The sequence below is a fragment of the Vanacampus margaritifer genome, chromosome 2 (genome assembly GCF_051991255.1).
Source record: "Vanacampus margaritifer isolate UIUO_Vmar chromosome 2, RoL_Vmar_1.0, whole genome shotgun sequence".
NCBI lineage: Eukaryota > Metazoa > Chordata > Actinopteri > Syngnathiformes > Syngnathidae > Vanacampus > Vanacampus margaritifer.
The window spans coordinates 20,251,324-20,270,767 of NC_135433.1; the positions used below are offsets into that span (position 1 = coordinate 20,251,324).

Genomic DNA, 19,444 nt, shown 5'->3' on the forward strand with positions numbered 1-19,444 from the left:
AAAATGTCTTCAAGGTAATGATAATCTAGAAAGGTTTATTCGAGGCAACTGGACTCTTGTTTGTGGAATTTCGTTTTGTGTGTGTGGTTTTCTTTCCATCTTTCTGTCTTGCTTTTTTGTTTGTTTGTTTTATGAAAAAAATGGCTTGGTCAATTACTTTCAGGATGTTTTCTTTATATCCGAGTAGATTTCAGTCCTACTAATCCACAAAGATTGAATTAAGACATAATGGACACTTCTTGTCTGATGAAATTTGTTTTGTTTTATTTGTGTTTGTCTTCTTTTCTGAAAACGAAAATGAAGGCCAATATTTATGAGCTTTGTGACAACATTTTAGTTTGGTGCAGGTGTGTTGTGAGATTTTTTCCATCTAAAACATTTGCTTTGGCTCAATAAAAGTAGGTGAATTGCATGGCATAAATGAAACATCAAAATACAGTTGTGGAAATAGAGATATAAATCTTAACAACAAACGCTCAAGAACAATAAATACATTTATGAAAAAGACAGAAATAAAGTCACCTAACATCCACCATTAAAAACGATGGGCAATTGCAAAGATGGTTCACATGAATGCAATACGTTTAAAACGTCATAAAACGATTGTCACGTTATAGCTGACAGTCTTCCACTTTATAGTGCCCATTAGTCCCAAGGACTTTACACCAGAAGCTGCCTACTACAACTTTAAGAAATAAATGACTTGTTTTTTCGCTTCTGCAGGAAATCACATGGAGGTGCTCTTGCGCTCACATGACAATCCGGGCCATGGCTGAAGAGATCAATGAAGGTACAGTATGTGCATTTCTCAGTCACATCTTTCTCTTCTGCGCTACTTTGATAGTTCTAAACTCATTATTTACTTTGCTGCGTGTGGAGAAGCAGCGTAAAGTTAGCTAAAACGATTCGGTAGGGCGTGTGGTCCACTCGGTTGAAGTCCCGACGAGAACTCGGTGTTTTAAACTTGTATTTTTGTTTCACCTGCATGTTACAAAACCGTGTGTAAACCGATGGGGTTTTGATGCAATGTTCGTAAACGTTGACATTGATTGGTGTGCTGTTACAGCCTACGAACATTTAAATTGTCCTAATCATTCCAATGCACATGGAAAGCTATTTTATATTATAAAGAAAAAAACGGTTCGCTTCATAGGCTACATTTAAGTGTAAAAAGGCAGAAGAGAGGTATGCTAACCTGACATGGTTGATCATAAGCCACAACTGTCACATGCAAAGGTCAAGTCGTGATGTGATTTCTGATGATAAGGCAGATTGTGGGCAACATGATGATGGGAATTGGTTAGCAAGTCCGCCTCTCAGGACTGAGCTCTCGGTTCGAATATGGGTTCCAGCCTTCCTGTGTGGAATTTGCATGTTCTCCTCGTTCTTGGGTGGACTTTATCCGGATATGCAGGCTTCCTCCCACATTCCAAAAGCATGCTTGTTTGGTTGATTGAAGACTAAATTGTCTTTAGGTGTGAATGTGTGGTTTGTGTACTGTGATTGGCTGGCGACTAATAAAAAAAAAAAAATAGATGGAAGGGCAGATTGTTAAATTGTTTTATTTGATTAATATTTTTTCCTTTCCAGGCTCAGTTCCTGCCTATTACAGAGAAGTGTACGAGGCCGTCAGCTGCCAGAACGATGAGAAGGTCCAGGTTGAAGTGTTTCAAAGGTTGCTTGAAAGCACAAAACTGTCCAAGGCTGTTCAAGCCCAGGTGAGGTGCTATACAATGTTATTATTATATGAATCTTGGGCCATTTACAGCTAGCTATTCTTGTTTAGATTGCATGGCAATGGTCTTAATCCCATCAGTCTATAAAGCTGTTTGCTCACCTGTGTACTTTTCATTAGATTCTGGCTTTCATATTCTTCTCACTAATGAGTGTTATGCGTCCTCTAATGTAGCGTCAGTACTTTTGTTCATGTTAAAGTTAAAATTAAAGTACCACTGATTGTCACACCCACCTCATGACGTTCCTTTAATTTATGTAATCTGAAAATTGTTGTCACTGTCAATACAAGGTGTTTTAAGGTTGGTTCTTTACCAATGTTTGTCATCAAATGCCGCTTTTTCTTTTGTCTACCTGTTTGACATATGTTACTTAGTACACCAGTGGTTTATTCAACACAGATTTTTTTATTCTCTTTGTTTATTTTTTCTTTTGGACATGATGTTAACATCCGAAAAGAAAAAAGGGCTGACGGGTTAAAGCCTTGATTTATTAGACTCCGTCCCCAAAATTAATCCCGTATATATATATATATATATGGTAATGCAGAGGTGTTCATCAAGGGCCGGAGTCCTGCAGGTTTTGCATGTTGCCCTTCTCCAACACAGCTGTTATACGATTAGCTCATCAGCAAGCTCTGTCTAAGCCTGATAACGATCCTGTTGATTGGAATCAGCTTGTGTTGGAAAAGCGAAACCTCCAAAACCTGCAGGACTCCGGCTCTCGAGGACCGAGATTGCCCACCTCTGTGGTAATGTGATCGATCCTCATTTTATGTCACTCATCACAACAAGTAGATGGTTTTCCTCCTCGCTCCAAAAGTGAGTTGCTGCGCTCTGTCCACGTTTTGCCTATTTTGTTTATCTCTGCTTGTGTATTTACGGTGGGTAGCATGCGAGACGTTGCACATACAAGTACTTCCTGTACTCAGTAGACCAAGATTGAGACTCCTTGTAGATAGAGCATGTGCAGAACACAAATCAATGCCCCGTTCAAAGTAGGATTCTCAATCACATTTGTGTGACCAAATTTTCGGGTTGGAAAAGGGGTAATCCAGGGGTCTTCTTGTTTTCTGCATGGCATTTCAAAACCCGAATACTGCCAGTATCTGGGTTTTAAAAGTGTCATTGACTGCATGTAAACATAGTGTTTGAAAGGTATCAAAACATGAACAAAGAAAAAAATGTTTGTGACCATTAAAACTGTCAACGTCTTTGCAACCTTTTGCAGTCGTGAACGGACCCTGATGAAAACACAACATTCACTACATGCCGCACACCGTCAGTGAGATTCAGGCTGAAGGGGCAGGAAAAATGACCATCTGAGGTTCAAGAACCGGAAAGTCAAGTGGGAGGTGCAGTGTCAAAAATGACTTAAATGGTGTATTTGATGAACAAGTGATGTCGCAGGTTTTGTTTGTGATGTAATGTCAGATGAGTCAAGCATAAAATATGTAATCATCCTTATTAATACTGTAGCTATCCAAGTTGGAAAAGACAGGAGATGGATCATGCATCCATCACTTATCCTCACTGCAGTTGATTAGGGCGAAAGGGAAGAAGCTCGGCGACGCTTCTGCTATGTTATCTGGTATATTATATTGTATTTGAGTCATGTAGACAAGCTGTGCTGTTGGATGGAAATACTAATTATTAGGAGTGGGAATCTTTGAATGTCTCACGATTCGATTCCGATTTTTGGGTGTGCGATTCGATTCAGAATCGATTTTTGATTAAGAGTGATTTTTGATTCAAAATGATTTGATTGACAGTGATTTTTGCTTTAATTTATAGATGTTCAAGGAATCGTAATGATCTACTCCAGTCTGACTCGCTATTGCTAATAAGTGCGCAACTCGCGGCACTTTTATCACTCAAAAGAACGGCTCCACGCTGCAAAAAAACAACTTTTATTGGAATAAATTGATTGTGACTTTTTCCCTCTCTCTAATGTGGCTACAACTTAACAGCGTATCAGACCGCGTGAAGATGATGAAGGTGATGAACAGCGCTCCCAATAAAGGCACACACAAACAACGGGAAGACAGTATAAAATAATTAAAATAAAATCGATTTTGGGACATTTAAAATCGAGTCGTACTAAATGAGAATTTTTTTTTGGGGCACACCCCTACTAATTATATACTGAGCTTTGGACAATGTTTCGTCACTGTAATATATAAAGTGCTGCCTCCACGAGTAAAAATGCTTTTGTTGTCATTATGGGCACTTGCTTTTCACTCCACTTTCTGGGCACTGCTACTGATAGCAGTAACTTCTCAAGTAGCAAAAATTGGATTGCCGGTAACAAAAGCTGAATTCACCATTGGGCCAGGCCCAGAAGTATATGGGTTGTGCGGTATAGTTGCTCACTTGCGTGAGACTTACAATGGACTGATTTCAAGCCAAAAGTGTGCTACAGTATATATAATTCTTCTTCACTTTTGGGGTGTTTTGATGAAAGCATATTACATGATGTTTGCTCAACCATTACATTAATATTGCATCATCAAAGAGAGCAATCCATTTCAATCATCAATAATTTGTAAAAATAACACACGTGTGGACTGATTAATAGTACGGATTTTTGAAAACGTATTCACCATAGGAAGTTTTGTGCCTGTGGCTGTGATACATAACGTACATACACGCGTACATACGCAGATAGACATACTTACATTGGATATAAAGTCTTCACACCGCTGTTCAAATGTCAGTTTTTTGTGATAAAAAAAGATGATTCATAAATCATTTGAAAACTTCTTCCACCATTTGTGACATATATATAAACCAATGCATATATATATATATATATACTGTATATATAACCTGCACAACTCAGTTGTAAACTTTTTTTTTTTTTAATTCTCTCGAGATGAGAAGTAAAAATAAATAACTGAGATAATGTTTTATGCATATAATATATAAAACAATCTTATACCTGGGATATGGCAATATGACATTCAAACAAACAATAAAATCTCCCAGACCAATGTGGGTAAAAATGTGTTATAGTTTGATGAAACCAAGTGTGAATTTTATGGCCATAATTCAAGTACAGTTTTTCCTCAGCTAGAACTGGGTGCCTTAAGACAGATGGAGGGAATTATAATTAAAAAAAAAAAAAGACAAAAAGGGGGAAATAGTAGTCATGTCATCCTTTAGGCCTCTGCTAGAAGCAACAACAACAACAACAGCAAAATCGGGAAATGCCAGCTAGACCACCTGAAATGTATTTGGGCTTAATCAGGGGCACTTGAATGTTGACTCACATTTAATGAGTTTGAATGTGATTGGTTTATTCCGCAGACAGATCAAGCCCAGTTATTAGGGTGTGTGGACTTTTGCAACCACATTATTTCAGGTTTTTATATATATAAAAAATATATATATATTTCACCTTTATTTAAATGGAATTGTACAGGATATAGGTTACATTAATGATGGATAAAGCTTTGAACATTATATAAAAACATGGTATTTAAACAGGGGTGTGTAGACTTTATATATCCACTGTATATGTTGATAAATACAACAGAATGAAAGTAAGTGAAGCATTTATCTTCGCAGCATTACAGAAGCTTTGTGGCTTTTGCCTCCAGTGAGCACTTTTCCTGCACAGAAGGAATGCAAACCACATAGTAGCATTTAGATTGGCGGACTCATGGGACGGTGACGTGTTTGTCACTGACCATCTTTGTTTCCCCCCCCCGCAGATCGGCGAACACGTTGATGCGGCCGCCAACGGATTCCTGAGCAAGTTGTCGCTCTACAAAGCGCTCGCTTTAATCGCCATCGCCCAGCAAGGAAAGCAGCCGAGTTCCAAAGCACTGGAGAACTGCATACAAGGTGAAACGGGAATGTTTTGCTTAATGAGTAGTTTGGTCACGCAGGGTGTCAAAGGTTCGTCTGAGCCATCCGCTGTAAAGCTCATCTCTCGGCTACATACTGCGGATATAAAAAGAGAATTCCCTGATAACTCTTTTTAAAAAAAAATATATATATATATATTTTTTATTTTTATAAAGCACTTTGAAAACACCATCTCTGCATACAAAGTGCTGTACATGTATTTCAACAAAGACAAATTGTCCACTTACTATATTTCCTGTACATTTCAAACAAAGCTGTAGATGCATTTTTCTACTACACACATGGTGGAAGGATGATGGGGGGGGAGTGTATTGTTTTCATAAACTTTAGGTAGCCATTTGCGTCAAGTCTTTTGTGGTAATATTTAGGGACCTGTATGTTATTTCAGGTGCGGCTTGTAACCGCATGAAACTTCCCCAAGTTTTCTGAATTTGTCGCAGGAGATTACATTCAATTCGTAGCCATATTGGAATGTACGGGCATGTGGTGAATGAAAGCTCACGGTCCCTCGGCACGTATTCTGTCAAAAATATGAGATAGCTGGCATTCCTCACATGCGAGACATTGCTTCACGACAGCTAAATAGCGTAGCGTGTAGTAGCGCTCATGTGTAAATATTAGATTTCGGGGTGGGGGGGGGTTTGGCTGTGTGCGTTCCAGAGTTTCCGAAGCCTCAGCTGCGGGAGCTGAATGAGTTGCGCGCACTGAAGATGCAGCCGGCTCAGCAGGACGCGCTGACGCTGTCCCTGGACCTGGACAGGCTGCTGAACAGAGACGCAGTCAAGGTGGAGCTCATACCGGAGAAGAAAGGCCTGTTCCTCAAGCATGTGGAGTACCAGGTCACCACACTGGTAAGGAAGTGATTGATCGACAGGAAATTAATAGCTACAACTTTTTGACAGATGCATTCATTGTTTTAGTGTGTGGAAATACACATTCTGTGCCAGTCTGGATCCATCTCTGGCTTTGTTTGTTTTTAAGCTAGCATGGGTGAAATTGAACCATTTTTAAGTTAAGCGCCATCATTCATTTTAAAAAACGACAGTTTATGTCAATAGTATGGGGAAAAAAATGGTTGTATCGCATAAACTAAGATCATTAAAAAAATATATATATATGTATAACCGTAAGTCTAGTAATCACTAATTAGATTCCATGGCTGTAGTCTCACCTTACTAGAACTGCCATTTTTCGCCGCCATCTTCCTGCTACAGATGCCCAAAGGACAACTTTGCGAATGTAGTTAGCTTGGGTGGTGCTTATATCGAGTGTCGGACCCAACGGGTCGACCGTCGCTTACCTTCCACAGCTGGGGCCTGCAGGTGGTCGTCACTGACTCCCATGATTCGGGCTCTCGTCACGTGTCACCTTCTTTGCTCTCGGAAGCTTTTACTAGCTCCTCCCGCTAGCCGCTCTTGTTAGCCACTCCAGCCTATGGCTCCGACTAACTCCCGCTAGTCGCTCTTGTTAGCTGCTCCGGCTAATTCCGGCTTGTTCTTTTTTTGGTCACCGTTACTCGCAGAAAATAAGAATTGATGGTAGGCTTGCAAAATGTGGTCCCCCTGAGCCACCGTAGTGTGCGTGCTTCTAAATGCTTTTCTTTGACCACTAGATGGTGCTAAGGACTACACACGTGCTTTAAAATCCAAGAAAATATGTTTAAAGTGTATGTAAATATCCTTTACTGAAATTAACTTCACCACAGACAATCACATTTCATCCAATCTGACATTTTGATTTGTTTTCTTTTCATTCAGCGTTACAAAATGTCAGTTTATCGACGCTACAGTGACTTTGACGTCTTCCACGAGATCCTGCTTCAGAGATTCGCTTACAGAGTTGTGCCTTCGCTTCCTCCCAAAAGAATGTTAAAAGGAGGTACGGTGTGTCAACTCTACACATTGCTCCTTCAACAAAACAGGATGTAGATCTTGACAGTTTGATTGCAATGTAACCCATTTCCTTTTCATATCCGTAACTGCTTTGGCCACACAGTCCAAGCACGTATTAACTACTTGCTGATACTTGAAATGTAATATAACGACTTTTGCCACAGTTCTGACGTCCTTTTCTGAGCGGGACTTCATCGAGGCAAGGCGGCGTGCGCTGGGCAGATTCCTCAACTTGGTGGCGCAGCACCCTTTCTTCTCAGAGGATGAGCTGGTCAAGACCTTCTTCACATTCAGCGGCTCTGTATGTTTTCCTTTCTCCAAACCTGCTGGCTCTGCAAACCAAGGAGTGATATAGCCATGGCGACTTCCAGTTATTCATTGTCCTTTATCCCCCCCAACTTGAACCCACTTCGCAAACAGGATGTCCAGATTAGGCTGCGTGACGCTTACAAAAAGACAGGCGACGAGTTCATGACGAACAGAAATGCAACTATTGCAAAGGTTTGCAAATTTATCAAACTACCTCGAAACTTCCAGTCAAATCTTGAGAGTGGCTGATGGGATATTTGGCGTCTTTCCTCAGGACTACCTCCCCGCTGACATCCAGACTCAGTTCTCTGTGAGCAGAGAGCTGATCAAGAGCATCCACAACACCTTCTGGAAGCTGCGTGAGCAGGCCGAGAGGATCGCCGAGCGTTCCAAGGGGAACGCCAGCGACCTCCTCATGTTTGGCAGGGAGCTCAGGTATTTTGTTATTGCACTAGTGTAATTCCGGAGGCCTGGAAAAACAAATGGGATGATGAATCCCAACCCCCCACAAAGCATGTTCATGTTCAACTAATCTAATGGGAACACGATTGTCATAGAGAGATGCTAGTCTGACCAATACTGTATGTTTAGGAATTTATCATGGTGACCTAGTGGTTAGCACAACTGCCTCACCGTTCTCATGTTCAGGCTTCAAATCATTGCATGTTCTCCCCCATGCTCATGTTGTTTCTCCGGCTTCCTCCTAAATTCCCAAAACATGCATTAGGTCCGAATGTTTTGCTCCCATGGGGTCGCTGTTCTTCTTAACATAATAATAACTGAAAATAAATGGCTTTCCTATTATTGGTAGTTGCGGACACGTAGGCTGCTTGTGGCTGTCATGTCTCTTCATTGTGCTGGCGCCGGCAGCGGAATAGTGGCCGGTCACTGTGCGGTCTGAGGCGGCCACGGCAGAGCGATGCCCAACCTCCCTCCCCCAAGTCAAACGTATTTTTAGCGTACATGAATGCTTAGGTTGACACTTGGGTTGACTTCCTCCATTAAATGTACCAGAACAGAGCACAATTTTGCTTCCAAAAAGTTACTCGATCACAAAATAATATGAAACAGTTTAAATCTCAGCTCAGCAGAGGTTGAAGTCTTATTGAACATGGAATACATTTGACTCAAATATAAAACTCATAGGCACGGAATAATCCTGTTCCACTTGCTCGAGAGATATAGCCTACTGTTGTTCGTGCCTTTGGCCTCCAACAAGCCAGTGTGGTGCACACATGCTGATAACAAACGTTGCAGCAAAGCTACATATAACTAGCAACTATAACTAGAAAGAATATATAACTTATTGTATTGTATCATTTTTCTGTTAATGTTGCTGGGTTCTAATGTCTATATTAAAAGGTTTGTACTGTGACAATGCTATTCATTAGCCCGTCTTTCGCATTATTATGTTAGCATTAAGCTAGCAGACAGGCTGTTTTTGTAATTTGTTACTGTATACTTGAGCTGGGAGGGTCAATCAACCGCTTGATGCACCTTTTTGTTGACAGGCTGGTAAAGTCATCAAGGTATCTTCTCATAAGGCCACCCTGCTAGCAACTCTTATCAAACATCTCCAATACACAGTTAAATGACAAAGGAAATACTCTGGTGTTTTTACTGTGTTTATTAGGGTAATATATGAAGTAGTAGCCACAACAATCATGATATACAACAAAATATAAATGTGCTCATTCAGAAACGGTCTTTGCATGTATTGAAGTAATTTTGTTGACGAGATTATGTTTAAACCGCAGCATGCTGAGCTCAGAGACGTCATCTCTGCCGTCGTTGGCCTCGTCACAGAGTACATGGAGCCATCTGTGTCAGTGTGTCAAAAGTCTATCGGTGGAGTTTGCCGTGCTCTCGGACAAAGCCGCTAAGCAGGTGCAATGCGCACGTCTGCCCCCAACCTCAAAGTGGCAATAGGAAGTAAACATGTTTTTTTCTTCACGTTCCTCAGGGCAAGCGGGAAGAGGATGACGTTGTGGAAAGACTGAATCTTTTCCTGGATTTGCTGCAGTCTTACAGAGTGAGTGCCTCTCGTGTTGCCGACTAGGCTTCTTCAAGGTGTGAAAAGAAACGCAATTTTTTCGCTCTTTGTCTCCAGGACCTGTGCGAGCGCCACGAGAAGGGCGTGCTCCACGAGCATCAGCGGGCGCTACACAAGTACAGCATGATGAAGAGGCAGACGTTGGGCACCGCTGTGCACTCCAAAGAGCAAACATCCATGGAGCAGCTCGAATCGCGGATTATTCAGGTAAGACTCGTACGTTATCCACTGAGAAATGATGCTTATAAAGGACGCTCATGTTTTTCTGTTCTTGTCCTTTTGATTCTATTCCTAGCAAGAGAATGCCATACAGATCATGGAGTTGCGTAACTACTTTTCGCTGTTCTGCCTCCACCAAGAGACACAGCTCATCTTCACCTACCTGCCCATCACGTCCCACATCCTGGGAGCCTTTGTCAACTCCCAGGTGCAAGGACATCGAGAGGTAATGCTGTACTTTCTGTTTATAATATTCTTCATGTGCAGAAATCCCCTCGATATTTGTGGTTCACCTTTCACACATACAGTGTATTGTTTTGTTCTTTGGAAGTTTTTTTTTTTTTTTGGGTGGTAGGGTGGCGGACTTTTAGCATTTTTTGTTTGCTTTTTTAAACACCCTAAAATGCCACAAGATGGCGCCACATCCTCTTTTGATCAGAAAAGTAGTACAGCAGTAGGTCTGGTATGTTGAGTTGATGTATGTGGATTGAGAGATGAGCTCTTTGTGATGTGGAGGAAGTCAGGAGTCTTTTCAACACCTTAACTGTATGTTTCTTTTGAAAGCAGCACTAAGGAACTTTCAGTTTATATTGATTATGGCAGCGCCATATGGACAAAAACAATATTGTTATGTGTGAAGGAAGACCACATTTCCTATGAGGACAAGCCTATTGCGTCCTTTTTTTTAGCTCACGCCAGCGAGTGAAATCCGTGCCAATGTTGATCCTTGACTGACCTTTTTAACCGGATTGCTTTCCTTTTTCTTTTTTTCTTTTTTGTCTCCTTAGACAAAACTTTTCAGTTGTTTTGCAGCTTCCACCAGGAAAGCAGTAATCATGTGTCAACATTCAAATTGACTTCCGTCTTTGTAATGAATGAGGAAAAGGGGAAGTAACGTACGCCTTAAAGCATTCAGCACTTTTGTAGTTTTTTGTGTGGCTGTGTTCCCACCATCCTGCTCAAAGTTGCTCAGTGCCAGTAAAAATGATACAGACCCCCCGAGGCCATGGCAAAGGTACCATTTAGCTAGTTTTAAGTCAATGTTTTCATCAGAAAAGTTACAAAAATATTTTATTAAGGTTGAAAAGTTCCTTAGTGCTACTTTAAGGCTGATGTTGTAAGATGGAAAAATTCCAGGGAACATGAGGGGGATAGTGACCGAGGCCTGCATGAGTTTCTCGACTTTTCGGCCCATAGCTGCCAATGATGCAGAGGTATTTCTTGCCGCATGAGATTGTTCACTGATGTGCGTCAGACAACCGTGGATGGTTAATTTATTTACTGCCATTGACGGCTATAGACGTCAAAAATTAATTTGAACTATTTCTATTAGTTTAACATTTTCTCTTCCTTTAATCGCCTGATACTCCAAAATTGTTATCTTTTCTTTTTCTTTTTAATTCATTCGCTGCCTTTGACGGCTATAAATGTCAAAAATTCATTTGAACTATTTCTATTAGTTTAACATTTTTTCCCCATTTTTGTTAACAAGAGTGTGAAAACCTAGAATTTATTTTATGTACATTTAGAACAGATAAAAATTTTGTGATTAATCGTGAGTTAACTAGTAAAGTCATGCGATTAAAAACGATTACAAATTTTAATCGCCTGACGCCCCAAATTTTTAAATCTTTTCTTTTTTTAATTGTGAGTTAACGAGTGAAGTCACGCGATTAGTTACAATTAAAAAAAATTATCACCTGACGCTTCTTTTTTTTTTTAAAGAAAAGATGAAATAAAAGGATTATAAAAAATTAGGGGCATCAGGCGATTAGAATTCGTAATCGTAATTAATCGCATGACTTCACTAGTTAACTCACAATTAATCATCTGTTCTGAATGTACAATAAAACAATTTCTAAGTTTTTATACTCTTGTTAACAAAAGTGGAAAAAAATGTTAAACTAACGGAAATAGTTTAAGATGAATTTTTGACGTTTATGGTCATCAATGGCAGTGAATGAATTAAAAAGAAAAGATTAAAAATTCAGGTGTCAGGCGATTAAAATTTTAATTGGAATTAATCGCATGACTTCAATACTTAACTCATGATTAATCACACATTTTATATCTGTTCTAAATGTACAATACAAAAATCCTAGGTTTTCATACTCTTGTTAACAAAAGTGGAAAAAAATGTTTAACTAAAAGAAATAGTTAAACTGAATTTTTGAAGTCTATAGCCGTCAATGGCAGTGAATGAGTTAAGATGGATGCAATAGTGTGTGGTTGTCGGATGGCTACCATGTTCCAACAAGGCTGCAACGTCAGCAGGGAAGTAGCGGAGTCATGTTTGGAGCTGGGATCATGGGCAGACAGCTGCTTGGCCCTTTTCGGGTCCCTGAAGGTGTTAAAATAACCTCTGAAAACAATGTGGAGTTTCTGAAAACCCCCCAAACAAAATTAAGAACAGAACTTTGCCGAACAGCATCATCTTTATGCAAGACAATGCACAAGTTTAATGGATGCAAGAATTGCCAAGCTGCTATAAGTGGTCCTACGGTCAAATATAACATGAGCTGTTAAAATTTTTTGATTGAAATAATAGCTTTTCATTCCCGCAAATTCAACAAATTATAATTATCAGTTCTTTACAATTTATAAAATGTCTTGCATATTAATTTCACTTATTTGGAATAGTGCATTTGAACAAAAACTGTTTTTTATTTTTTGAAAAAAATATATACTGTTATCATTGGGAGGGTTGTTCTAACTACTCTCAATATTGAAGCTGAACGTCATTTGCAAAGACTAGTTAGAAAAATGAGAGAAAAACATTTGCATAATAATTTGGAACACAGTATAATCGGAAATCTCCAACCCCCCCATTTACAATGTTTTTTTTTTGTATTTCTATTTGTACATTTCAAGCTTCATAACAATTGATGGAGAAATAAATGTTCCTTTCTTTCCAGATGGGCGTGGTGTGGAATGAACTCCAGCCAAAACTCAGCTGTCTCTTCAGTGAAAGCAATGGCTTGAAACCCACCCCCTAGTACCATAAATTGTGATGCAAGGGGTGGGGTCCTGGGGGGGCTTTCCTACTGCACTGTCCACATTGCATTTAATACAAGTGGATTTTCCTCACTCACTGTTTGGGTTCATCAGGTTTGGCCTTTTGACGTTTTGGTTGTCGGCAAACGCTCAAAAATCCAAATTAACTTTTACTGCCAACGAGGAGGGAAATTCTCCAGGTCGTAAGCGACCAGTTAGTACAGTGGACATTCCTGCCCTTTCTGTTCATAAGTTATTGCGTAAGAAGTGAGGGAAAAAACAAATCTAGTGTTTTACTTATTTAAATCCAGGGAATGCGGTTTAGTTTGACTATTGGAGTTCAGATTTTTGACACAGATGATACACGTCTTTATATGTGCGTCCTATTTTGCCGTCTTGTTTTATGCAGTCGTTTATTGTTGACATGACTAAATGTACTTTGGTTCATAAGATAATTCAAAGTGCCTAAGCTCAAATATGCACAATACAGTTATTGACGAGCTGACAGTATACACGCCTCACTCCAGATGTGCAATATGTAGCGTTGGAATCCGACAAACCAGGTGACTCCAGTTTAAAAGCTGTTTTGGAATACTTTTATTATATATATTTAAAAACAAAAAAAAAGAGAGACATATTTAGAAAAGGAACACTTGGTCTGATTTGCACAGCTTACAAACAATACTGCACAAACGTTTATTTTTGATGGCATTTTATAGGAAATCATTCAGAGATGACTGATGAATCTGTTGAAATATTTGCTTTGCTGAACAATAAAAAGAATGATAATGCTCATTTTGTGTTTAATCGTGCAACTTTGTCAACATTTTTTGTTTTATTGCACTTCAAAGCCGCCCCACCATTGGGCTACTACCAGCCAGTAATGGACTTTTGATATCAACGCCAGTGCTTCACTGGGAGATCATCCTACTACATACTAGTCATCCAAATCCAAATACGCTTATGCCGCGCACAGCCATTATAGAGGGCATATTTCCATGCCGTTAGGGACATTATATTCAGCATAAGACAATCCACAAGTGACACGCAAAAAGGTGTCGTTACCACAAGATAGCATCGTAGTACTTTATTGGACAAAGCTACCGTATGAAACAAAGCTCTTGAGTTCAGCATGCTTATGAACAAATCTCAAACCGCAAATATGAAAGGGTGAACAAAAATGACAATTGACAGATAAATTAATTGATCATTATGCCCAACCCTAATTGCTGTTCATGGCTATTTTGGTCCAATGGTTGGCAATGGCAATTCCTGGCACAGAATATCTTTCGCATCAATACCGCCGAGTCTTCTCTGAACAGCAGCCACTGAGGAATGTGAGAATTCTCACACAGCTTCATCTCACAGTTCTTCCACCTCGTCCAGCTTGTAGCTCAGGATGACGTCGTGGCCTCGGAAGTGAAAGAAGCCCACAAATTTCCTGTTCTGCAGCAGCAGCGGGAACCACAGCTTGTCGTCGGGCCACATTTGGTCAAAAGGGATTTTGTTACGGTCGAACCACTGAGGTCTCATTTCTACAGCATGAGAGATGTGAACAATTGAATCCTGTTCGTGACTATGTGCTTCATAAAACTGCTGCTATGGAAACTACCTTCGGTCTCCGTTGGCGCTCCGTTGTATGAGTCGGCTCTAAAAATATGGACATCAAGCAGCTCCTTGTCACTCTCCATTTCAAATTGTATGTTTCCCACCTTTTCCAGCGTGTCCACTGTGAGGCCACTTTCTTCAAGGAGTTCCCTGACCAAAAGAAAAAAAAATACAGTTGTGTCTTGGTTTACAAGTTTAATTTGCTACGTGAAATGAATGGAAATGTGTTTGATCCTTCTGGCGTGCTCACCGACGCCACAATTGCAGTGTAACACAGAAATACAGACACATGAGGAAAGTTTCACAAGAAGTAAGCTGTAGTAATATGCCATTTTTCGCAGAAGATAAAGAATGTATGCCTTTGATTAAGGATGTTCAATACCACTTTTTGTCAGACCGATACCAGACACTGATGTCACTACTTTGGCTATATAACAACACCCCCCCCCCTAAAATTATATGAAATTAATGACAATATTCTATCCTTCTCATTAAAATTAAAATGGCCACAAGAGGGCAGCCAATAACGGTATTTATCAGCTACCCTCACGACTACCGATACCTAGGGAAAAAAAGCCTGGTTATGGTGATACCTAGCATTGGCAACGTCCATCCCTACCTGTGATTGTAGTTATGTCTTTTCTACATGTGTTGCTGAAATATTGCCAGACATCAGGTTAATTCAATCGCGTTCACGTGTAGTGGTTACGATAAAGACAAAGTTGAAGGCAGATGCTGCCGGTGGTGGCCATTTAGCACTGAATGAAATAAAAACGTGAAGGTATGTATAACAAATGTGCCCAAGATAAGAGTTTTCTATTGTTTTTGATATATCGTGTGATGATTTTGGCGTATTCTCTTACATGTATATGGTCATCACGGCCCATCCTCTGAGGGAAACCATGGTTACATAGTGGCCCAAGACCAAAGCAAGTTTGACACCCTTGTAAAGTTTCACGTTTATTTTTCACATATAACTAGTTATAAAGGTATTACCAGTAGTGAAATTATAAAACCTTTTTATACCATTTTAATCAGTAAAAAACTGAAATTTACAATTGAAAACAATGTTTTTTCGTAAAATATACACGACTATAAAAAAAAGCTATATATATAATCTAGCATGTGACATTTGCTCTTTGACCTCTCCCCATCAAAAATAAACAGACCTTCTTGCTCCTTCCTCAACAGTTTCTCCACTTTCGACTTTGCCCCCGAAACCATTCCACTTCCCAGCCCCGAATCCTCGTTTCTTCATACCCAGTAGCACCCTGCCAGGCTCGACCACCAGAACCAGAGTCAACAGCTTTGTACTCAGCATCCCACCTGTCTTATGAGAGCAATCGACAAGAATTACATTGACCGAAAAAAAACGTAAAACTGTTTCACCTCGAGAATCATCATCACGTGTTTATTTCCAGTACAGTACAGTAAAAGGATTCCCGCTTGGGATGTGTAACACTGAAGTACAATCCACTAGAAACAAATGTGATGGGTTACTGCACATATAAAAACATAACCTAAATTATATCTGACACAAGTAGAAAAATGAACCACCACTTATATATTATACTGATGGAAAACACAAAAGCGATTTAAACACGCAAATTGTGTTTCAATCAAACAAGTTCAATGTGAGCAAATTTGTTGTTTTATTGTTTTAGGGGACATATTTAGTTAATGCACACCATCCAATAGAAAGTTGAATTTTCACGCATGCGCAGTTCATCACACTTCCTTGCTACTCTCCTTGCCCTCCAAATTTGGCCCAATAACATGATTTGTCTCCTACACCAGAGATTTTTCTTTTCTTCGTGTCGCCTACCGAAGAAGAAAAGCAACGCGGAGCACAGGTGGATCGCGCGGCAGGTGAACGACCCTTACGTCAAAGCTTCGCACGCCCAAAACTTCCGCTGCAGAAGCGCCTTCAAGTTGCTGGAGATCGACGACAAGTTCCGCTTCCTGCAGCCGGGATGCGGCGTGGTGGACTGCGGGGCTGCACCCGGAGCCTGGAGCCAGGTGGCCGTGCACCGGGTCAACTCGGCGGGGACCGGTGAGTGTATATTCAGATATTTTAAAATTAAGCCACCGTTTTTTGAAGAAATAATTTCACTAGTATGCTACTGCTAAATCCTATAAACTGTACATCAAAACTTCCCAATGGTTTTATAAAGTTAAAACAGACCCGGAAAACTGCATTGTGTATGATGATGATGATGATGATGATGATGATGATAATGATGATGATAATGATGATGATGATGAGTTTAGTTATCCACCTATCGCACAGTTTGAACAATACCGTTGCGCTTATAGGAACAAAAGTAAAAAAAAAAAAAAAAACAATAAACAAAAAAAACAATACCGTTCTGTCCATGAAAATAGTTGATATAGGAATTGGATGGTTAGTTTAGCAAGATGATATATTAATATTGTCATGTCCTTTACTGCTGTCCATTGCATGTATGAATATATACACTTAAAGATAGCTGAATTAACATTAGTGTGTTTTGAACTGAAGATCCAACATTACCCCGGGGTACAGTCATCGGCATTGACCTCTTAAACATGCTACCTCTGGATGGCGCCCACTTTCTGTCCAACCACGACGTTGCTGACCCCGCCACCCACGCCAAGCTGCCCGAGTTCCTCCCTGGCGGCAGGGCTCATGTCCTCCTTAGTGACATGGCACCCAATGCCAGTGGCTTCCGGGAACTGGATCACGAGAGGCTCATCTGCTTGTGCTCGTCACTGTTGGACTTGGCAGGAAAGATTTTGCGCCCTGGAGGCTCTCTGCTATGCAAATACTGGGACGGCATCCTGGCCCGTCAGCTCCAGGATAAACTCTGTCTGGTGTTTGGGAGCGTTCAGAGTTTGAAGCCAGATGCAAGCCGCAAAGACTCTGCTGAGAGGTATTTCCTTGCCAGAAACTACAGGAAAGCGGTCAATGGATGAAGTTACCTTTACCAAGGACAATATCTATTTTGTTTGGGTTGAGCCAATTTTTACAACCTTAATTTTTGTACGAATATTTTGTCCCAGGGAATTCTTTTTCAGGGGTGTGCTGTGTTTACATGGTCATCTCAAACCATGTGTCAATCTACATTTGAACTATATTTGACACTAATTGCAATCTTCCAGATTTTCAAAAATGTTAATTGAACATGTTCATATTTTTATATTATTTTGTCAAACCACATGAGATCAGCTTGTCATTTAAATGTATATCAAAATTCTGTAAGATATTTATTAGTTACCAAAACGGACAGTTTGCCTCACTGTCTCAGGAGAACAATGTGATTTCTCTTGGTCAGTTAGCGGACAATGATAATATTAAAAGTTCTGACAACTAAAACGTACTCATTGGTTGTTTGTGTAATTATTTATAATATAATGACTTAAGTGCAGTATTTTGAAATGGTTACTGATTGTTTATGTATGTGCTGTAATTTGTTTCCCCCCACGGATCAGGATAAAACTTTACCCTCTGTAAGTCATCAATAAATAGTATTGCATCTAATATATATATATATATATATAAATACATACTGTGTGTATGTATCCTATATGAAGTAGCTACACAAATTTCTACTAAACTAAAAAAATAAATGGCAGTGATAATTTATAAAATTATTGAATTGAATAAAGTGAAATGGGTGATGAAGTAAACAAAATCTTTTAAAAAATGTACTCCATTGGAAAAAGAAATACAGTAATAATTTGAGCGAAGAAAAATAAAATTCCAAATTTTGGTAAGTGTTGACCGAAACGTGTTGCTTTTGAATAAAAAGTAGATGCACTTTGCCACCGTCATCAATAGATGGCACTGTTGAGGTGTTAATGAGAGGCTGCTATTGCATCCCTGCAAAGCAAACAGTGTTGCAGCACTGGCTTAGTAAAATGTGACGCTTTACAAGAAGCATATGCCCGGAGAGCTCCACTGAACCTCCTCGTTGGCCCACAGTGTTTGTCCTACACACTCACTTTGCTGTTTGCCTTGCGAGGAAGAGGAAAGACATTTACCGGCACCGCTCATGCTAATAATTAGCACCGGCGGCCATGTAGAAATATCTCACTCTGTCATTGAGAACAAGTGATGAGGAACCCTCACATATTGCATGACTAATGGGAAGGAAGGAAGGAGCACAGTGGAGGGAGCTTGGCACACAGAGAGTGTCGCTGCAGTCAGGCAAAGAGAAAATATTAGCAGTCCGGTGCACACGTTGCCTTGAGGCCCGGCTCAACTATACATGGAAGTTATTCTCATGCAGTGGCTCTCAGTTTTGCTTGCTTTTCTATTTGGATCCCCCCCACCCACTGGAAACAATATAAATTGTCCGTTCAAGGATCACACTAATCACTTTGTAACATTTCTATCCATCATGCCAAGTGTACTTTGTATTTAGTGGATAACTAACAATCAATACCTTTAAAAGGAATGTAATGACAAGTTTGCTCTATACTATTTATTTGGTTATTAGCATAACGAGATTCATTTTTCAAAAATAATTTCCAGTTTAACAGATTTTGTAGAAACTTTATTTGGGCGTGCGCCGCCATTGTTATTTACGTCGCAACGAATTCAGTGCGTAGGCGACTGGCTATCTGCCGAGCAATGTGAAACGCTTCTAAAGAAAGCAAGGTAAGTCTCCGTAGCGTTCCTAAAGGGACGATCAAAACTCTTGAATGCGTTTGGTGAATGACGAGAGCAAGGCAGGGGGGAGGGTGACTCTCCCGATCGTATGTTGTTTCTTTAGGAACAT

At 40.0% G+C, this 19,444-nt stretch overlaps 4 protein-coding genes across 10 annotated transcripts in view; 2 read left to right on the forward strand and 2 right to left on the reverse strand.

Annotated features, from left to right (window-relative positions):
- ttyh3a (tweety family member 3a) overlaps positions 1 to 1,360 on the reverse strand; it is a 23,483-nt gene extending 22,123 nt beyond the window's left edge. The window contains exon 1 of the mRNA XM_077556146.1: positions 1,196 to 1,360. The gene's annotated coding sequence lies outside the window, so the exon portion shown is untranslated. The remainder of the gene's footprint in view (positions 1 to 1,195) is intronic.
- snx8a (sorting nexin 8a) overlaps positions 1 to 13,868 on the forward strand; it is a 15,210-nt gene extending 1,342 nt beyond the window's left edge. For 2 of the 5 annotated variants that reach the window (XM_077556150.1, XM_077556149.1), the window contains exons 2-14: positions 724 to 790; positions 1,591 to 1,718; positions 5,450 to 5,582; positions 6,267 to 6,457; positions 7,364 to 7,484; positions 7,663 to 7,799; positions 7,919 to 7,999; positions 8,082 to 8,242; positions 9,565 to 9,694; positions 9,771 to 9,839; positions 9,918 to 10,067; positions 10,156 to 10,305; positions 12,995 to 13,868. In XM_077556150.1, coding sequence (XP_077412276.1) covers positions 754 to 790; positions 1,591 to 1,718; positions 5,450 to 5,582; positions 6,267 to 6,457; positions 7,364 to 7,484; positions 7,663 to 7,799; positions 7,919 to 7,999; positions 8,082 to 8,242; positions 9,565 to 9,694; positions 9,771 to 9,839; positions 9,918 to 10,067; positions 10,156 to 10,305; positions 12,995 to 13,075 — 1,569 coding nt within the window. In that variant the 5' untranslated portion in view covers positions 724 to 753 and the 3' untranslated portion in view covers positions 13,076 to 13,868. Of the gene's footprint in view, positions 1 to 723; positions 791 to 1,590; positions 1,719 to 2,424; positions 2,556 to 2,964; positions 3,089 to 5,449; positions 5,583 to 6,266; positions 6,458 to 7,363; positions 7,485 to 7,662; positions 7,800 to 7,918; positions 8,000 to 8,081; positions 8,243 to 9,564; positions 9,695 to 9,770; positions 9,840 to 9,917; positions 10,068 to 10,155; positions 10,306 to 12,994 lie in introns of those variants that run through there. The other 3 variants (XM_077556153.1, XM_077556151.1, XM_077556152.1) reach the window with 3 other exon arrangements.
- A 263-nt stretch (positions 13,869 to 14,131) lies between these two features.
- Positions 14,132 to 16,697, reverse strand: nudt1 (nudix (nucleoside diphosphate linked moiety X)-type motif 1). 3 transcript variants are annotated; one of them, XM_077556157.1, is made up of 4 exons: positions 16,566 to 16,697; positions 15,851 to 16,007; positions 14,686 to 14,831; positions 14,132 to 14,608 (listed from the first exon to the last, which is right to left on the reverse strand). In XM_077556157.1, the coding sequence occupies exons 2-4, from the start codon at positions 16,000 to 16,002 to the stop codon at positions 14,436 to 14,438; spliced, it is 471 nt and encodes a 156-aa protein (XP_077412283.1). In that variant the 5' UTR covers positions 16,003 to 16,007; positions 16,566 to 16,697; the 3' UTR covers positions 14,132 to 14,435. The 3 variants fall into 3 exon arrangements, with proteins under 3 accessions (XP_077412283.1, XP_077412281.1, XP_077412282.1); XM_077556155.1 differs by lacking the exon at positions 16,566 to 16,697 and adding an exon at positions 16,071 to 16,141 and having other exon boundaries at positions 15,851 to 16,011; XM_077556156.1 differs by lacking the exon at positions 16,566 to 16,697 and adding an exon at positions 16,071 to 16,138.
- Positions 16,394 to 18,040, forward strand: mrm2 (mitochondrial rRNA methyltransferase 2). Its single transcript, XM_077556154.1, has 2 exons — positions 16,394 to 16,734; positions 17,203 to 18,040. Exons 1-2 carry the CDS (start codon positions 16,398 to 16,400, stop codon positions 17,634 to 17,636), a joined length of 771 nt encoding a protein of 256 aa, XP_077412280.1. The 5' UTR covers positions 16,394 to 16,397; the 3' UTR covers positions 17,637 to 18,040.
- The last annotated feature ends 1,404 nt before the right edge of the window (positions 18,041 to 19,444 follow it).